This window comes from Poecile atricapillus, chromosome 1 (genome assembly GCF_030490865.1).
Source record: "Poecile atricapillus isolate bPoeAtr1 chromosome 1, bPoeAtr1.hap1, whole genome shotgun sequence".
NCBI lineage: Eukaryota > Metazoa > Chordata > Aves > Passeriformes > Paridae > Poecile > Poecile atricapillus.
The window spans coordinates 34,554,999-34,576,259 of NC_081249.1; the positions used below are offsets into that span (position 1 = coordinate 34,554,999).

General features: G+C 39.4%; 1 protein-coding gene across 1 annotated transcript in view; it reads right to left on the reverse strand.

Annotated features, from left to right (window-relative positions):
- Positions 1-11,603: 11,603 nt before the first annotated feature.
- The window catches only part of P2RY8 (P2Y receptor family member 8), a 32,922-nt gene continuing 23,264 nt past the window's right edge, over positions 11,604-21,261 (reverse strand). Inside the window, exon 3 of the mRNA XM_058829729.1 lies at positions 11,604-15,411. Within this exon, the coding sequence (XP_058685712.1) occupies positions 14,270-15,343 (1,074 nt within the window). The 5' untranslated portion in view covers positions 15,344-15,411 and the 3' untranslated portion in view covers positions 11,604-14,269. The remainder of the gene's footprint in view (positions 15,412-21,261) is intronic.

Here is a 21,261-nt window from a genome sequence, read left to right on the forward strand (position 1 = left end):
CCCCTGAACCTTCTTTTTTTCCAGGCTTAACAACCCCAGGTCCCTAAGTTGCCCCTCTTAGGATTTGTGCTCCGTACCCTTCACCAGCTCCATTGCCCTTACCTGGATCCAATCCAGCACCTCAATGTCCTTCCTGTATGGAGTGGCACAGAACTGGACACAGAACTGACGGCATGGCCTCACCAATGCCGTGTGCAGGACTCACATCATGCTTAATGTCCTATCCCTTCTGTTCCACTGATGTTGGCATAAAGTATTTGGAAAAGAGGTGTTATCACTTTTTCTTAGCTCAGAAGGAACCCCAACATAAGAAGGACATGAAAGTGTTGGAGCAAGTCCAGAGGAGGCCGTGAAGTTGATCAGAGGGCTGGAGCACATCTGCTATGAAGATGGGCTGGGAAAGTTGGGCCTATTCTGCCTGGAGAAGAGAAGGTTTCATAGCGACCTCATAACAACCTTTCAGTACCTGAAGGGCAAAAACAGGGAAGTCAGAGGACTTTTCACAAGGGCATGTAGTAATAGGATGAGAAGTAAAGGGTACAAATTGAAAGAGGGGAAATTTAGGTTAGATATTCAGAAGACTCTTTGAGGACCCTTCTGGTCCATACCATTCTATGGTTCTGTGACTATTGTCATCATCACCTGTTACATTTTCATCAAACTTTAAATAGCCCCTATCTGGCCTTCTAAGTGAAAAAGTAGAAAAAGAACATAAAAACGCAAATTACTTTCAAATTGTGTGATGATGCATACTTTCTCAGTTGTCTTGGAAGGAAGTAAAATGTATCCTTCAGCATTAAAAATATACCCAGTCATTAAAACAACAATTTGCATTGCATATTCAAATCTTTTGAGACCTGTCTCATGGACCACATGTCTCATTGGTGGAACCAGGCTCTTCTCAGTAGTGCTAAGCAATAGACAAGAGGCAACAGGCAGAAACTGATGCTCAGGAATTTTTACCCAAGTCTGAAGAAGAAATTTAGTGTGTGGTTGACCAATCACTGGGACAGAGAGATTGTCTCCCACACTAGAGATATTCAAGAACCATCTGGACACAATCCAGTGCAATGTGCTCTGGAGTGGCCTTGCTTGAGCAAGGAAGTTGGACCAGATGATCCCTTCCAACCTTTCCCATTGTGTGATTCCATGGTTTGTGTTAGGGATTGCCAAATCTGACAGCCCAGTGGAGGTGAGACTGCCACAGCCCCATTCCCCACATGCCCCTAGCAGCATGTGTAGCTAAGTGTGTATTCCATTGCCAGCAGGCAGACATGCACACACTGTATGGCATGTGTACTTGGAGACATGGAAAACCACATGGAGCAACACGGACAGGGACACTAAGCACTCACACAGGCACAAACAGCATCAGGAGTCTCTTTGTTCCTCTCTGGCTGATCAGGATGAAAAGCTTTTTTGTATGCACAAATATCCCCCTACCCACCTACCTATTGTATATGTGGATCCCCCTACTAGCACAACCTGGACAGGGCTCCTGTGGCACCTGGAGGAGCTCAGACAGGGGTCTCTTGGTCTCGTGGGCCTGCTGGGGCTCCCCTCAGGCTTGGGCCTCCTGCTTCTGTCGTGGTGTATGGGGATCAGCCATTTGTCACCACAACCTGACAGTCTGTACATCTTCCTAGGCATGAGGATTTAAGGTTTGAATTTCAATTTTTTTTTTTTTAATTTTTCTTTTTAAGTAATGATGATGGCTTGAGAGCAGAATTGAAAATTTAAAGATATTTTTTCTCAAGTAATTACAAAACACACAGAACCTAGGGGAATTATGCTGAATTGAAAACAGAAATAAAAACCTTAGATTAAGTACAACTGTGAATGTAGACAGCTGTGCTCTGTAAATCCACAATACTGAATATTTTTGGAATATCTGGAAAGCCAGGGAGGAAAATAGGGACTGTGTGAAAAAGGAATAGTCTATTCTTGTCCTAGAACTTGTCTGAACAAATTCATCGTTCCTTTTTCAGGGCTGTGAAGTGTGACACTGCTCCTTGAAAATGACAGGTCTGAAAGATATTGCAGAAATGAAAACCATAGTATCTTTCTTATGATACTAATATAATTTTTGATGGAATAAAAGGACAAGGATTTCATCAAGTAACAGAAGCTTATGTTTTCTGGCACACACCAGAAAAGAAGTGGAGTTATTCCTCTGAGAATAAATATTTTTTATATTTATAGACTGGGAAAAAATGTTAAACTCTGCAAGTTTAGCGTAAATGTAAATCCTAATAGATTTACACCTTCAATGAGACTGCATTACTAACCAAAGAAAGGGAAATTGCAATTTAATGGATGTTCCTAGAATCTGGTACACATTTCTTATCCAGGGTCATCTATGCCTTACTTTGTGTTGAATATAAGCAAGTATGATAAACTAAAATCAGACACTCCAGAGGAGTAAGATGATAATGCAAAGATTTACATATCAAACCAACAGGCCAGATTTTCTTCTTTTCCTCATTTTATTCAGTCTTGCACTATAGTTTGGCTAGTATGGCAACAGAGCAATGAAGCTGTGACTCCATCCCAATCTGTGTGTATGCATAAAGGAAAGACTTGAGATGAAAGAACACCTGCTCCTGACAGCTTGTTTTGAGAGAGGAACAAAGACAGATCTGTCTCTAGACACCTGTAGAGCCTTTAGAGATGCACCCAGCATAACTCCTCTTCCTTAGGTGTGACATCCCATTAACTGTAGGGTAAAACAAGCCTGATTTGTTTCCCTTAACTGAATTCTGCTTTGCACAACAGGGTTTTTGAAACTTAAACAAATAAATGGGAAACATGGAATTTCAATATATTTTCCATGAAAGTTAAGACCGTGCCTGACACCAGAGACCACCAAAAGGGTTTTATTACTTGAAGAAAATGAGATGGGCCTCTTAGATTATTTTTAAGGAGTGGTAATTACAAAATTTGTTATTCTGTTAAACTTACATGGAAAATAGTGATTTTTCTTATTTAAAAGACAAAACCACAAACCTGTTGAAATACATATTTTCATTTAACATCTTTACATGTTATTTCTGCTGGTCTAAATGTCAAACTAAAGAACCCTGTGAGAAAAGCTAAACCACATCACAGAAGCTGCCATGGCTGGGAGAGGTTTGACGGAGAGCTGTTAACTGCTCCGTGGTGGCCTGGCAAGCCAGGCACAGCAAGGGTGAGGCTGCAGTGAGCTGACCAAGGGGAAGATCAATGACACCAGCAGTTATCAGGAAAGTTTGTGTCGTGGCTGACTGTGCTAGTCAAAGATTAGCTTGTCCAAGGTTGGTTATGAAACTATTGACTTTTTCAAATATCCAAGGTATTCTGAACAGAAGCAAAACAGCAGTTAAAGCTCTGGACTTCTCCGCTTTTCTGTCTATGCATTTACTCAGTGGCCATCACAGTAACACCTTTGAGCATGTAAAGAACACTGTGATCATTAAGTTTGTGTGCCTGCTTTTGTGTGTACTGTGATGAGTGTATGTATTTCAACCCAGATGTATTATTTGCCTGACCCACCTGTGCAAGCACAGGATCTTCTTGTTTGGGGAACAATGCATTTCCATTGTGAGGAAATTAGTGAACTGTAGAGGATTATCTGTAAAGGGAATGAGCATTTCACTTTTCACAGGTAAATTTGACTTTTCTAGGATAACCTCATCAATCGAAAGAACTTACACTTATATTTTCCAAGTAACCTTTTTCTGCCACCAAAATCCTTGCCATAGTCTAATGTGTCTGCCTAATTTATGAAGTAATTAATACCTATTGTTTCTGCTACTGTAGGGGAAAAGATCTTTAGTTGTTTGCAGATGGATTCTGTTTCATCAGCTAATCATCAGTAACTGTTTAAAAACATGGTGTCATTTAACATTCCCCATCCTATGTTTTATTTTTGTCTTTTTATATACAGCTTGTATTTAGCTAGCAGCCTTCTGAGCAGATTTACCTACTTCATATAGCACTCCATCTCCTTGATGTTTTAAGATTGCTTTACACATTCAACTAGATATGTGGTTTATGAAGGGGTATTCTAGATTTTTCCAGACTCAGGGAGTGCTTTCAGAGCAGATACCCTAGATTTCTTTCACAGTCTTACTGCACAGCTCTATGTTCTCATAGGCCATTTTTAAGAATCCCTATCAATTTGTCAGCTCAGGTCCAAATGCTCCTTCCTCCTCTTCTGTACAGCTTGGAAGGCCTGTAATATCTCTGTGTCCCTAGGTGACCACTTCCCAGAATTTCTTTTCTATTTGAAGTAGAGTAGTACTACAGTCATATGGAGATATTTTGTGGAGACACAGGAACTCAGATTAAATCAGATTTAAATACACAGGCTGTAGGATACATAATATCCCTGTAAATGTTTTTACATATACTTAATTTGAAGATCTTTGTCTTCCTAGCATAGTTATCAAAAGACATCATACTTCTTGAGAAGAGACTTCACAACTGCTGAGGGAATGCAGTATAACTAGTACCAGAAGAATACCAACCCATCTGTCAGGCAGCTCCATGCCCATCTCCTGGGACAAGGAAAGCAGCTATGTCAAACATGGATGTAGCAATGTGCAGGAGGAGGACATGGCCATTCACGAAGCAACTTTTAACTACACAGAAATCATTATCCAAGCCCCAAAGAGTCATCCTTGGCCAGCACGTTTAAATCGTGCATAAAGTGTCCTTCCAAGAATAATTGAAGAAAGGATGTCAGGAATTCAAGCTAACTACTTTTCTTTTGACCTCTGCCACAGAAAAGATACTGGAAATCAGAGAAGCCTAGAGCCTTTAAAAAAAAAAATAAAAAAATTCAGACAACTGAATCCTAGTAAGAGGAGCACAGAATGACAGATTTTGTGCCTGTGCTGGCCAAGAGGATGAGCTGCCAGGTCCACAGCAGCAAAACAAGATAGAAGAAAGAAAAGAATGCTTCCTTCCTGCTAGTTTCTACCTGATATTAAATATGTGCTATGTCCTCCTCCAGTATAAAGTAGAGTGCTGCAAGCACATCTTGATTTACACAGCATAGGAACAGCATTATAGTTACATGTGCTGCCAGCACAGACTTTCCCCGCTGTTGCCACAGCCAATGTCTGCTGCTGAGAGCAGCTTCTGCTCTACAGTTTTCTTTCTCTGTGATGTAATCTTGAGGCTAGTAAGCAGCCTCAGAAGGGAAGACTGAGCAGAGTCTAATAACCCTGGAGTCTCTGGGACAGGAGGATAAGTGTTTACTGACAGCATCCCTAGAAATCTGTGTTCGTGTGTTTGACAGCCAGTGTATTGCATTGAATCCATGAGCCTCTCTTGAAGTCTTATGTCTGGTTTTTGCTGCACATTCCACTTTAATCACAGCACTGCCCCAGTCTCACTTCAGTTAACACTTACCTGGTCTCTACACAAAAAGAGGCTGTGTATCAGGCTATAAAAAAACACTGGTTCTGTGTTATTTAAATTTTAAAAATGCATAAACAAGTGCATAAAATATTTTGTGGAAAATGTGCATATAAATAATATATATATTATATATGAAGCATGCACGTTATCTATGTGTGTGTGTGCTTATAAAAAATACATGTACACCTATGTGATGTAAGATACAAATATATAGTTGCCTAAGTCTGGAAAAATAAGCCTTCTTTTCGCACAGTATAATGATAGCTGCAAAGACAATGGCAGAAGTTAGGGAAAATTAAGATAAGGTTCAGAGAAGAGAATATTAATTGGCTCAAGTGTAATCCCAGTTTTTCCAGAAAATATCTTCTGAGGCTCCAAGGTCAAGAACATCTGTGAAGCTCTTATATTTATTATCTGAATCTCCACCGGAGGGCAGTGCATCCCATCTTTTTCTTATGTATTTCATCATGAACCTTAACTTTCAAGTACATCTAAAATGCTGTAACTTCTAATAACTAAAGACCACGCACCCTAAACGCTCACATTCCTAGTTTTAATTTTAAGAATTACATGATAGAACAGCTTCAGGCCATTCTCTCGGGTCCTGTCACTGGTGAACATAAAGAAGTCAGTGCCTGCCCCTCTTGCCCTCTAGAAGAAGCTGTGAATCTCCATGAGGTCTACCCTCATCATCTTCTCCCGGCAGAGCATTGGATGCACATCTGTGCTTGCAGATGTGTACTTTTAGGGACAGTCAGAGCTGATGTGAATGGCAATATGTCTAGCAATATCTTGAAAGAGATGCACTGAGATTGGAGTGATAAAGAGACACCATAAGCACACTAATAAATGCTAAGATATGATTGCCATAGATCTTAAGGCTCCTCCAGCAAATTTTCATGGCTATAAGAACAGGAATAATTCTATCCTATGAAATAAATACTTCTATTGAATATGGAAATAAACACTGTCATATTTATGTCTCCTCTCATCTCAATTTTATCAGATGTATCAACTGAAGAAAGATTAAATGTTGTATTTTAAGTTATTTTTGTACTCGTTTAAATATTTTAAAAATTTCAAACATATGGACACTTTATGTGAAAGCGTACAGAGCAATTTGCATTACTCATCAAAATGAGGTGGGATACCAATGAATTCTGCAGATACTATGGAATGTAAGATGAAATAGGGAAAGGAAAAAATGTCAGCATGTTGATAATAATACAGAACTGGGGAAACCATGTCAGAGGTGTTGTGGTGCTGAAATTTTTGAGGGAGAAAAAGCCATTGCACTCTATAGAGAGTTTTTAACTGAGAAGGTGGGCAGACTTTTTAGAGGTAAATGGCAGGAAGAATATTTAATGAACACATTAACTTATATATATTCCTTTATTTTCTGAAGCCGTGTGAGTTTGGGGAGGTAAAAAAGACCCATAGCCTATTTAAATGCTTGCTGGGATCCCCAGGAATATTATTGTAACCTGGTGTTACAAGTATTAAGATGGAAAAATTCAAAAACAGCTGCCAAGATGTAGATGGTAACAATTGTGGGATACCAGGATTTCTTTTGAAATGTGTGTCTATGATAACACAGAGATCTACTGACATCTGGATATCTGAATGCAATCAAAAAACAAAGCAGGTATTGTTTAGGAAATGAAGGAGACAGTCATCAGTCATCATGGCTGCTGCCAAGCAATAAGATGCTTAGGGCAACACTTCATCAAGTAAGTTACACTTTTTGTGCATGGCAAGCCCACATTTCCAGAGGTTTGAGTCACTCTGTGAGGTGTTTGTTCTGTATCTCGATAGTGTTTATTTTTCTGTTAATCACATTCCTTTCCTTACAGCAGAGATCTGGGGATTTACTGCTGGTTCCAGCTTTTCTGCTGAAAAGGCGCCATGTTTCTAAAATGAAAGTGGCTGTTTATGAAGAAAACTATTTACGGACATTCTCTAACTGCAGATAGCCTATTGCAGAAGCTAACTTCCTGTGTCTCTCTGCAGTTACTTAGAGTATTTCTCTGCCCAGCTGCTACAGAAGTTACTTCTAGCTTGATTCTGTTTATACTTCATATTAGTCTGTTGTCCTTTCTCCTTTGATAAAGCTGCTCAGGCACACAGCAGGGGAGAATGACCTTAAAATTTACCCAGATTTAAGGCACTCAACAAAACACTTCTCTATTTTCTTGGTACTTCACCATACAACAACAGCAGTTAAGATTGTGGAACATACTAGGAAAAGCTCCAAAGGTCAATTAGCCTGAGTAGCTCTCAGCAGGACAACGGGAACTTTTCTTTCTGCAAATTGGGGCATGCCAGAGCCAGGTCATGTGGGAAGTGGTGCAGAAACTGGGGAAAGAGAACCATCAGTGTCCCTGAGCTGAAAATGTCTGCAGAAGAAAAAGACTGACTGCAAGACATCATCATGACCTAAGACAGTCAAGAAAGGAGTTGAGGTATTTATTTATGCTAAAAGCTAGAAAGGTATTCTGTCTGCCAGCTCTGAACTTCATGTTTTATAATTAAAGAGGCTTGAGAGTCTCCTCATTTGATAACATATTACAGCTGTTTAGACTTCAAAGAAAAATACTAGAAAACTTGAAACAAAGTAATGAAAGACCAGAAGTTCAATGGCAGTCCAGATTTCAGTTATGCAGGGTTGGGATTCTTTGTCAAATAAAAAAGAAAGCTTTAAAAAAGATATTTCAACTGAGCACTATGCTCCACTCTATTATGCACTCCATAATTACACTTTATAGGCTCAAGAAGAAAACACTTACTTGCAAAACTTAATCCAGAATGAATGTAATCCAAGTATATAAAAATGAATAGTATGACTGAAATTTTGCTTTCAATAACTCCTTTTGAGACTATGAACTGCAGCATAAATGAGGAAAGTACATTTATTCCTATAAAAGATTCCTGGTTGTTTTGAGTTTTTTTTTTCAGGATGTATTTAATTACTAAGGAAAATAACCAAGGCTTATATCCTAATCATTCTTGTGAGAGTTATTTTATGTTAGAATTTTCAGTTGGGGCACGTAAAAGAACTGCGACTTTAGGTACATCTAAAAATTTTACCAATTAACTGATTATTTTAATGGACTTTCCAGGTCATAGTATCTTAAATTAGCTTTTTTAGATGAATTTGTTAGGTCATTAAAAAGATTTTGTTACTTTTTTTTGGCAGAAAAGGTACACTACAGTGTATTTGCCAATGTATTTGTGACAATTCATGGCAGAGAATTGTACTCTTCACTAATGCAGCTGTGAGCTTAAAAGAGTAGACTAGGCTGCAGCCTGAGAAGTTAAAAAAAAACCAGCAACAGTGAAATGCCCTGTCCCAAGTGGACAAGAAGGTCTTCTGGTATGGAGGCTAGCTTTGGAGCAGGCTGTAGGCCCATGGCCTGCCAGCCCTGCCTGAGAAGCTAGCCTGGGAAATTCATGGGAGGATTCAAAACAATCCTCAAAGACACAAAACAGCCTGCAGGTGCTGTTTTCTGATTCCCGTGTTTTCCTTACAGGAGAAGGTCAGGGGGTGGTAAACCCCACTGACCAATGATGGTAATGTAGTATTTTACTAACCAATAAGAGTTTCCTTTCTGTACTCTTCACGAACTAGTCTATATAACATGGCTGTAACAATAAACTAGAGATTCTCTCCTGTTCTGACTCCCTTGAGAGTCCGTGTCGTTCTTCCCGCCGTTCCCAATTAGAACGACATTCTGGTAGTCAACTCCAACATCAGCAGCCTCTGAGAGAGATAGGTGATGGAAAAAATGAGACCAGAGGTGAGAAAATGTGTCAGAAATTGAATTAATAATTATGTGTTTTGAAGCAAAATGGATGAACTGTTACAAGCACCTAGAGAGATTTGTGGAAGGGTAAGACAAAAGTTCATCTTTACCTGATCGTGAGAGATCACTTTTGGGGTTGGACATGGTGACCTCCAGAGGTCTCTTCCAGCCTCAGCCATCCTGTGATTCTGTGACGTGTCAAAAGGGCTAAGTGACAGATGATAAGCTTATGCCTCAGGTTCCCCTGACTGTGGAATTGCCACTTCCAAGAAGGTAGCAGGCTGAATTTCCTACTGAATCCCCTCTGGCAGCACCCCAGCAGGCAGTGTGGAGAAGGTCAAGCTCCAAGATGGTTCTGGCAGGCCTTAACTGGGAGTGTGAGATGGACCAGAGAGGAGCCAAGGGGCTGTCTTGCTTATGGTATCCCACCTCAAACAGTGGAAAATCAAGATAAGGGAGAACAGGGCAATCACATACCATGACTTCTTCTTAGTACTCCTCCAGCCTTTGACAATTTGAATCCTCGGGGTCTTCTTGGGCCTGTGGTGGTTTGCCTGTTTAATAATCTACAGTGGATTTATCTTCCATGTTCTTTTCCAGTTTCTCTGGAGCAGTGCACTATGTGCATCCACAACATTCTTGGCATAGTGTTTTTTAATTATACTGTGTGTTGTAAGAGATACGAATTTTATCTGGCTATAAGCCTAGATCTCCTTAGCTCAATATGTTGTTCATCAATTATTGGGCAAAGGCAGCGTAAGTCATGCCAATCAGCTTTTGCATTTAATTGAGGATTTTGTAGGCCTATTTCCTTATATTGTCTCTTTTCTGAGATGAGCAGTCCTAAACTGTTTAATTTCTAAGATTTTAAATTAGTTTCTTAGAGCATACCATATGCTCTTACCTTGACCTTTTCTAGTCCTTGTTGATCCTATCTGTGACTGGGGCCAGAAGTGCAGAGAGTAAACTAGGTATGGGTGAACTATGGATTTCTATGATGCTGAGCTAATGAATGGAATTACAGATTATGATTCACAGTAGTTGCTGACAAGCAACATCATTTTACACACAAAGCTGGGCATAGATGTCCCTGTGTGCATTACTTCACACTTACCAACACTGAATTTCACACACAAGCGTTTGTGCTATCCCTCCCATCTTTGGGTAGCATATACCTTAGCCATCGCCTTAGAGAAATAACACCCCGACTGGTATCAATGTAGACCTCATGTTATTTTAAACACTTTGAACTGGAAAAAATGACAAAAAGAGATGAGTTGACTTCAGGATAATTTCTGACCCTCTCATATATCAGCGTATATGTAGCCAAAAAGACAATGAACCCAAAATGGGACATAGTCAGTCTAGGGAACATTTATGGAAGCACAGCATCATGAGCTGGTTGAGCGAGGTGATTGTCCTGCTTTTCTCTGTGCTGGTGTCCTCCGTGCCACAATATAAGACAGACATGAAGTCTTAGAGAACATCCAAAGCAGCACTACAAAGATAGGTGTGTAGAAGGGAAGCTTTATGAGGAGCAGCTGAGGGCACTTGGTCTGTTCGGCCTGGAGAAGAGGAGACTGAGGGGAGACCTCATTGCAGTTGCAACTTCCTTGTGAGGGGAAGAAAAGGGGCAGACACTGTTCTCTTCTCTCTGAAGAAAGAGGACCTCAGGAAGAGGACCCAAGGGATTGGCCTAAGGTTGTGTCAGGGGAGGTTTAGGTTGTATATTAAGAAAATATTCTTTACTCTGAGGGTGGCTGGGCACTGGAACTGGCTCCCTGAGGAAATGGTCACAGCACCGTCCTGACAGAGTTCAAGAGTTTAGACAATACTCCAGGATACATGGTGTGACTCTTGGGGATGGTCCTGTGCAGGGCTAGGAGTTGGACACGATGATCCTTGTGGGTCCCTTCCAACTTGATATATTCTATGATTGTATGATCCCATGACTACTGACTCTGACTGTCCATTCCCAGTTTCCTCCAATGCCTTGCTCCAGGTGGAGGTGGGAATGGCTCTGACTGTGAGGTTCATTCAGAAATGCATAGAAATTAAAAAATATGTATCAGTGCTCCTCTTGGGCAAGGAAAAGGAGGATTCAAGTTAGCCAACACCTCACTGATACTTTTAAAATTTGTGTGAAGGGTCTGTGACAATGCCATCTTCTAATATATATCTCTATCCTGGAAAAAAATCTGAAAAAACCAGAAAAAGTCTGCAATAACAATGAGAAACAGATTAATTTTATTTCATAACTTGGTTTCCCTGCCCTCTTCTATGTTTGGAAGTTTTTTGTGCATGGCAGGTGAAAACACAGGAATGACTCTTAAATCATGTTCTTTTTATTTTTTTTAATTATTATCATTATATGTACAAAAAAGTTCAGCCACTTTCATAGGTTAAATTTCTATACAGTAATTAAAAAAACAAAACCAAACATAAACTCCCCTCCCAACCCCAATAACAAACAGAAGCCTTCACATTCTTGTCTTTTCAGTAAAATTTCATTAACTACATAGTAATGCTTACAAGTAAGCAAGTTGCCCAGGGCCCATATTCCCCAAACTGAACGTAATATGGACATGAACTTCCCAATAACCTTACAAATTGCAGTGTACATTTATATGTATATATTTATATGTATACATGTCAACTTACACTCATGATCAAGGAGGGTAGAAGCCATTATTCTTATGATGCTCCATAAGGATATATTTCCAGGATCAAAGAACAGTATGATGGGCTTCTTTTAATAATAATTTATTCTCTTAATTCTCAACATTTTCACACAGTTGTGAGCACCTTTTCTCACTTGAAAAAGGAGCAATTCACTATTCTTCAAAATATAGCAGTTGATGTCCAAAGTGCAAGGCTTCTGCCCTTTTGGCTCTATTTTATGTCAGTTATTTTTCAAGCACTTTGCAGCATATTTTAGGAGGGACTATGCACTTGAGGACCATGTTCAAGATAAAATGAAGTCTGCATTAGATGCAGGAGAAAAAAAGGCTTTCAATGTAAAATATATTTCTATGTTAAAAAAAAGAAAAAGGAGAGAGATTTCAGTATAAATTTCAAAAAATTTTCTGCCACAACAAAATACAGAAAACAATTAAACAATTGTGATAGTGAGAAAGCTGGAATCATATGAAAGTGAATAGTGAAGGATAGCTTCTAGGCAAATTAATTGGAGGGTTTAGGTGAGTTACATATCACTAAAGATGGCCCTGTACACAGAAAATGTGTAATCAATTAAAACTAACACTGTGAAATGCCATGAAGCATTGAATGTTCACACTGGCTTGTAAACAGTAGTGCTAGGTCCACTCACATTTATTCTACTCCAAAAACTGACAATACTTTAGCAGAAGATAGGACATTCAAATATCTCACTGTGTGTTTTGTAGTTTTCACACCCTCTACTGTGAAGAAATTAATAGTGATTAGTGATGGAAAATTGTTTTATAATCATGAGACAACCAAAGAAAAGCAGCAAATTTTAAGGGCCTTTTAAGGTGTTGCTTATTACTTAGGGACAGGAGCTCAGGAATCAGTGCAGCAAGAGATGTCTGAACCAACTGTCCACAATGCTGCAGACAGCTTCCTCCTCAGTGTTGGATGGAATTGCAGCACAGCAAAAGGATATGGTGTAGCTTTGTCTTGCTTGTGTGGGGGACTTGTCTGGTCTTCTTAGGTGGTTTGTGTCTCTCCTCTGTCAATGAGTGTCAAATGTAGGTAAAAAGCTGTAAATACTACGGGAAAAACTTATCTTTTGTCTGTCCCCAGTGCAGGTTCTGTAGCAGTTGTATTTCCAAGCACACAGGCAGTTGTTGAGATGTGAGAAGAATAAAACATGGCTCTATTATGTACTTACAACATGTAAGCTGTAGAAAGATATTTCAGAGGAAGGCTCCAAACACAGGACTGCTCAACCCACCTGCCATAACTTATTTTCAGGATGTTTAGTACAGCTCGCATTCTCAAGCTTTATTTTCCTCTTTCTTTTCTTCTTTCTTCTTGCCTGCCTGAAAGAAGTCCGTTTCTGACATCTGGCCATCAGGAATAGTTTTCAGCTGGTTTCTGCTGGCACAGAATGACTCTCCAGTCTGTGGTTTAATTTTCATTTATCCAGCTGAAAATCTGGTTCATAATCTACACCATCTCTGTAAGGAAGAAAAAGTCACTCCTCAGGCACTATTTAAAGCTCAGTTCTGCTGAGGGGGATGGTTCTTCTAGGTGTAGCCTACAGTGAATTGGTGAAAATGGCCAGTTGATACTAACCACATACAAGCAGCATTGGTACTGTAATAGGTTAATGTGGGAAAGTCTATTTCCTTAAATAAACTGCTCCCCACAGTCCTGAGAAATTAATAACTTCAAGAAATACAGAAGTATTTGCTTATACGTTCTTAGCTTTCCTTTCATTGTATGAGATGTTTTGCTGTATGAGATTGAAATAAATAATATGTGTCAACCTAACCTTTTCAAGTGTCAGTGTGGTTTGACTCTGATAAGCAGTTGGGTGAGTGTTGTGGTGATTTCACAGTGGCTGTGCATTATGTATTAATGGTAAAATGCCATGCTACGTTTATTCTTTCTTTTATAAAAATACAACAACAGAGAAAGAAATATAATAAAAAAAACCAAAAAATGAAAACAAAGCTTAGCACGTTGCTTAGAAAAATAATTCCCTTACTCCCAAGTCAGCTTTTGTGTGTGCTCTAATTCATGTACAGTAGCTTTTCACATTCACTGAGAATCACAAGTCTTTGGTTAACTATCATACAACCTGAGAGGAACTGTTCTAAACCTGTCCTTCGGTCTTATGCAGCAAGGGTATTTCTAGGCTAACCCTGTTTGATTTGCTTCAGTGCCTTCTTGAATAAATTCAGTTCCTTTAGTACTTCCATTTCTGACCAGAAAATTCTGAAATGCAGTTTAAGTACAGCTTGAGTTCTGGCACTGGAACAAGGTACTTTGAGCATGGCCATTCATAAGGAAATGTTTTCTGTGTCTACTCATGAGTTTCACAGGTGTCTTTCTTCTCGGAATATTTAAAGCTAGAAAACACTTTCCTGCCTTTGCAAATTGACCTTTACTCCCTCTAACCCATCCATAGGTCCACTTGACATCGATCTGGCTGACATGGTTCTGCCAGAGAATAAACTTTCCCTTCTGTTTTCCAAACTGTCACTGAGCAGTACCTTAGGGCGAAACATTTGCATGAATTTCTGGTAAAATTCTTTTGATGCAAAATAATAAATGAAGGGATCTATGCAATTGTTGAAGCAACTGATGCACAAGGTGAGCTTGTAGGCAGGGTACAAACTGCTGCCGTAAAATAGGCGGCTGATCATGTGTGCAAGCAGGATAAAATTATTGGGGGCAAAGCAAGTGATGAAGGACAGAAGGACAATTGTCGCCAGGTATATGGATCTAGTCTTTTGCCTATTACCATATCTGCTTGATGTCTGAATTAGCTTTCTAATGATACCAATGTAGCATCCAACTGTTACAACAAAAGGGATCAGGAACAGCACAACAAATAAAGTGAGGAGAAAGGCTACCCAAGCTGCAAAGGTGGGCAGCATATCCCATTTTAGGATATCAAAACAGGTTATAATTCCTAATTCTTTCACTTCATAGGTCAGGTCTGTAGTTTCTAGTGGGTAGAAGGCTAGTAGCAAGGCAAGCCACATGGCTAGGCAGGCAGCCAAGGCATATCTTTTTCTTCTCCACTTGATCAACTTCAAGGGGTGTACCACACCCATGTACCGCTCCATGCTGATAAAGGTCATGGTCAGTATAGAAGAATACATGTTGGAGTAGAACATCACTGTCACAAGGCTGCAAAGGGTCTTGCCAAATCTCCAGTGATTGCCTTGGAGGTGATAAGAAATCTGGAAGGGGAAACAGCTGGCCAGCATAAGGTCCGTGATGCTTAAGTTGATCATGAAGATAACAGAAGGTGTTTTGGGTTTGATGTGCCAACAGAGCACCCAAAGGGAGAACAAGTTGCCAGGAATGCTGACCAGAGCCACCACTGTATACACAACTGGGAGGGTGATGGAGATGGTTTTATTCTGGAGCATTGCCAGTGTCAAAGCGTCCAGGTGGGATTCGTTTTTAACCATTATTCACAAGTGGGTAGTTGATCCCTGTAAGCCAGCTGGATCATATCATGAACACTTGGCTTGAAAACCTAGAGGAGAAATGTCAAGTGAGAAAAACAATATGTTGAAACAGAAATTAAGGACATAAATCCTATATTAATCAACTAAAAATATTCTTTAATTTGACAGATTTTCCTTGAATTCACTGAATCCATTAAAATTATTTTCTGAAAAGCCTTGCCTTCCTCCAAATCATCATAATGTTTTACCATTATTATTACCTGACTTCTTCCCTTCTTGGAACAGCAGCCTTTCCCTACTGAGTGGTTTTCTTATACTTAGAATCATAGAATCATTAAGCTTGGAAAAGACCTTCAGGATCATGGAACCTTTGAGCAAACACCACCATGCCAATTAAATCATAGCACTGATTGTTGTTAACCAACACTCCTGGGTTCTTTTCCACTGGGCAGCTTCCCAGCCACTCTGCCCCAAGCCTGTAGTGCTGCATGGGGTTCTTGTGACCCAGGTGCAGGACTTGGCATTTCACCTTATTGAACCTCACACCATTGACCTTGACCCATTGATCCCAACTATCCAGACTGCTCCGTAGTCTATTCTTTATCATACCTCTTATGTTACTGTAACATAAAGAAAATCATATATCACAGTTCAGTTGATGTCTGGGTGAGAACATTAGTCCATAGATTCTCCATGAGCTAAATCCATTGTGTCTACTCTAGATGTCATGACCTTGATTTCTGTAGTGCACGATATCTTCTGACCTCCCCCCCCCACCACTCCCTGCAACTAAACAGTGATCCACTTCAAGTAAGGGCTGGATTTTAATTTTATTTTTTTTTTTTTTTTTTCCAATTTAGGGAAAGGAGAACATGCATTCAATGATTCTTGCTATTTTTGTAATATAAACAAAATATAAGGAAAGGAGCATGAGAACCAGGGACAGATTGCAACTGTTTGGACAGGTTTAGAGGCTGAAGAAGCCCTCTTCTAGTGAGAAGAAAAAACTGAAAAAACTATTGAGCTTCAGTTTCTGTAAAATGTAAGTTATTTAAAAATGTTCTGTTTGCAGATGTCTTATTTGCATCATCTGTAATTCTGCAAAATTAGTTTCAGTTTTGCAGTCTGCAAAGCAGACCCATGCTTTCACTGTCTGGTTTACATAGATATTTCTTGGCAGATGCAATAGATCATGCTTTAGCCCATTTATTTTAAGCAGCGTAGTAGCATTCAGCAGCTGCAGGAAAGAGCCCACACCGCAGTGTGTATGCTTGCTTTCGTTAAGCTGCAAGTACAGGGAGGCAATTTCATAAAAGTACAGCATTGAAAAAGTGAAGAAATGGTAACAAATTCCCAGAAAGGCAGAGGATAGATCTACAATAGGCTCTGTGAAGAGTTACTATAAGGGCTGAAGAGATGCCAGGCCAACTCAGCCAGTAACTGTGGGCACATCTCTACTGTTTAATAACAGGCAGAGGGTGGGTTCAGGCACATTCCTGCTTGTTGACTCCTCACCTGCATGACTTATTCCAAGCATCTTGTTGCAAGACAGCCCTGATGCAGGAGGTTAGAGTAAAAAACATAGGTGCCAGCTGGTGTCACTTAACCTCATATCTTGCTAAAAAAAGAGCTTTAATTTTTGTGGTCATAGGCTACGAGCAGTGTAACCAGTCAGTCCCTCAAAGAGCCCAGCCAATGGTGCTGGGAAACTCTATAGCTGGAAATAACCATTTTCTGACAAAAACTGTGCTTTCTGAGAGAGGCTTTTACTAAAAGTCTTGCTTTATTAACCATTGGTAATTCCTGGTACCAGGTAAGACCTGGCAAATGTGAAGTCTCTACTGGAGGCTGCAGTGCAGTAAAGAGATAATCAACTCACAAAAACCTGAGTGCAACTCCAGAAAAAGGTACAGCTACAGCAGCAAGCAGCTCAGTGGGGGCTTATTGAGGTTCTTTCTTGACGTGATCTATTTGACATAGTGCTTCAAATGTCAGCTAAAAATATTCAGAAGTGGTGAGAGTCAGTATCAAGAAAGTTATATTGATTAATGTTGCTTCCAGCTGAGTCGTTGGAATCCTAGATAAAGGAACAAGAAAATAGGAATTGCAAAGAAGTCAGAGATGTACATATATCATGTGCACGACACAAAGCAAGCGTGTTTCAAGTAGTGAAGTAATCATCAGAAGGGCACAATTGCAAAAAAGCCCTTTGTGCCAAATCCGTTGCAGATGAAATTCAGTTCTTGTCAGGGGAGTTCTATCAAGAATGAAATGAGTTCTTCATTTTTCAGGCTAACTTGAAAAAAGCACTCACTGTCACATAACTCTTGGAAAAAAAGCCTTGATGCTCTCTATTTCAACACCTCTGTCTGTGACTTACCATAGCAAATATTTATTCATGAAGTCTGTTGCCTCAAAAATCCTGCTCAAGTAGCATCGCTTTGTGCCTAACAACCCTATACTTCTCAAAACAAACAAAAAATTGTCTGTATCAGAGCTACCACAGAGCTCTAATAATATACCTTTGAAATTGAAAGATATTTGCTATCAGAGGCCCCTAGATGCTATTCCTATAGAAATTACAGATACTTGACAAGGTAAGAATATTGGTGAAAATTTCCATTAAATCTGTCACGCTGGTCATAGAGCTATTTAATGTGTCTCACATTTTGGTTTGTGTTAATCTCAAGCATATTTTCTTCTGTACTTGCTTTTTCTGACAGAACATCTTGATAAGAAGGAGATAAAAAATGCATGCATAGATGCTGCCAAATGCAAAACAGTGTCAGCATTCACGGCCTGACTAAAGATAAATTGTATACACTCGTGGAATGCTACTGTCAGTAAAACATAAGTGCCTCCAAATGTGAGCAGCTCTTGAATTGGAGTTGAAAGACACCAGACTTACTGATTAGGTGCCTACAAGAGCTTTCCAAAAAGGGTAGGTCTCCTTGACATTGTTTTCAGTAATGAAGATGTCCATAACAACAAGCAGCAGAATTATGGGTGGTTCTTTTACAGTCTTCTGCAGGGGAGAAGGGGGCATGCAAAGCACACAAGACTGATGTTGCATGTCATTCTTGAGGGCAAATAGCCTTTTGAGGAAATGTGGAGTACAGAAAATCCTCCTCCCAGTTTCATCTTTCCTTTTGCCAGATTCTCTCAATGCTCTAATCCTGAATTCCTTGTCAGGAGAGCCTGGACAAGAAGACACCCCTGCTCTTATTCACCCTTACTTGTAATGGTTTGTTTTTTAAATGCCCAGGTGTGTGGGATTTGGCTGGGGTAGAGTTAATTTTCTTCACAGTAGCTGGTATGAGACTATTTTTTGGAATTGTGCTGACACAAAGTTGACAGTAGAGACATATTTTTGTTATTGCTGAGCAGGGCTTACACAGAGCCACCACACTGCTTTTTGTAGTGCCATGCTGGCAAGGAAGTTGGGAGTACACAAGAGGCTGGGAGGAGACACAGACAGACAGGTGGCCCAAACTGACCAAAAGGATATTCCATACTATACAACATCATTACCTGTATATATAGTAGAGGGAAGAAGGAGGAAGGGGGGACGTTTGGAGTGATGGTGTTTGTCTTCCCAAGAAACCCTTTCATGTGATAGGGCCCTGCTTTCCTGGAGATGGCTGAACACCTGTCAGCCCATGGGAAACAGCAAATTAATTCCTTCTTTTGCTTTGCTTGTGTGCATGTCTTTTACTTTCCTTATTTGTCTCTCAACCCACAATTTTTCTACCTTTTACCCTTTCAAATCTCTCCCCAGTCCTGCCTAGTGGGGGAGGTGAGCAAGCAACTGTGTGGGGCTTGGCTGATGGCTAGGGTGAAACCATGACAGCAGGTTAAGCTGCTGGAACCACAATGTACTTTACTGCTCCCATTGCTGCGTCTGTTGGGGTTTAATTAATGCTGTTTACATTTCCTTCTGTTCAGGGTAACTATGTCCTTCACCCACTGTACCCGCAGTCTCTGTCTGTCTCTTGTGGTTTAATTTGAAAATGTAATACATCAAGAGAGAAAATAATCTCTCTTTAGAGGTTTAGAATTAGACTCCTCTTACATTTTATAAGTTTATTCCATTTCAGGTTTCCAACAGAATTCAAATCAGTGAAGCTTGCATGGATTTTAAAACATTCATGCTAAGCTATGGTTTGATATGAATAATTTTAAAAAATATAATTTTGTTACATAAATGTCCCTGTTATAAATGCATAGTTTTGCTTTAATTTTGGGACACTAATATTTAAAATATGACAGAAAATGGGCATACATACAGACTGAAACAAAACTCAATAAGGATTCTTCAAGTGACAATGATCCAGTCTTATTGACATTTACATCAGTTCTCAAGCTTGTGAAAGAGAAGGAGAAACATTAAGCTTTTCTGCTTGCCTGATTTCTGAAACATTTAGTAAATGGATGTATATTAGTATTATATTAAGTACTAAGCCTCTGGAGTAATACTCACTAAATCCATGTAGGACTATTTTGCTACTCTTTGTACTCACTGGCTCAGAGCAGAAAACTCACTTGGAAATTCAGTGGCATCAGGTTTTCATCCGAGCTGCAACCACAAGCTAAGGCGACAGCTGCTTAATGATTTTCTGACAGGAATAGGGATTTCTTTGGCTTCAGTTGACAAAAGATGATAAATAAAACATTGAAGGGTGTACTGAAAATCAAACAGTAACAAAAATCACAAGACATCTGTGTTATTTCTTTGATGTGGAAGAGTAACAGTAGAGATGTTTCTATTTTTAGAGAACTGCTAAATTAAGCTGATTTTTTTTGCATCTATTATCTTCCTGTTGTCAGTGTCAAGCGCACCTGTGAAAAAGACTGAAAAGCCCATGGGCAAAGTCAAAATAAGAATTGCCAGTTTATAAAAAATTTGAGATTTGCGATGGAAAAATAACTCTTTAAACATATCAAGCAGAAAGCCTTTCCAAACCTATTATGTTTCATAATTTTTGGTTTGCTACCCATCAAAGCACTATTGCATAGGAAAAATGTTCTTATTTCATAAATTCTTTGACATTATTACACTTTCAGAAAGACACCCTCCTAGCTGAAGGATGTAGGATGGCATGTTTCAGATTACAAGAAAAGCTGAAGTGCAATTTCAACTCAGTTGCAAATAGATTTAGAATGAAGCAAAGCGAAAGCACAGATTTTATTGTAACCACTTAGAAAAATCCTATTAATAGTTTTTCATCAATACAAATGTAGCTTGTATTCTTGTATTCTTGTAAAAACAAGAATGTATCTTTCTTTTTCTTAAAAGGCTGCTTTTTAGTATATTTTTATTTTACAATATTTTTTATTTACTCAGTTTGATTACAAAACAGTAACAAGAGCTAAAGGGTTAGGATAGTTTATATCTACCTAAGGGTAGATAAAACTAGAGAAAACTTAGGGGTTCTCAGTACAGGGTGTTCCTGCTGGGTTTTCAACCTCTCCTGGACTGTCTGAATTACTACTGAGAAGTGTGTAAAAGCACATAAAACTAATGCCTAATTTCTATTGTAGACTGAGTGTGAGGGGAAGTAGTCAGGAATGTAAAGAGCCAAGAATCAGTAATCTTGAGCTGTGGGAAAAGTGACAAACACTTTGATATTTAAATAAAATAAGAAGTTTTAATATGAAGAACAAGAAGAAAAAGTGCCCTTTTGTAACACATCTCCAGTACAGTTCCTAAAGCATCATTCACGTGATTCAGAGAAACACTTCTGCAAATGTTCAAGTTCACCAAACTGAGGAATGTAAATGAGTCCATCTCTGTCTGAATGTTTCCTAAACTGAACATGGGCCTCACCGAAAGAGGCTGCAGGTTTTGTCTTGATGGTTCTTTCTCACCCTTGCAATAAACTTCCATGCAAATTTAAGCTTGCCGTATTACATCTCTA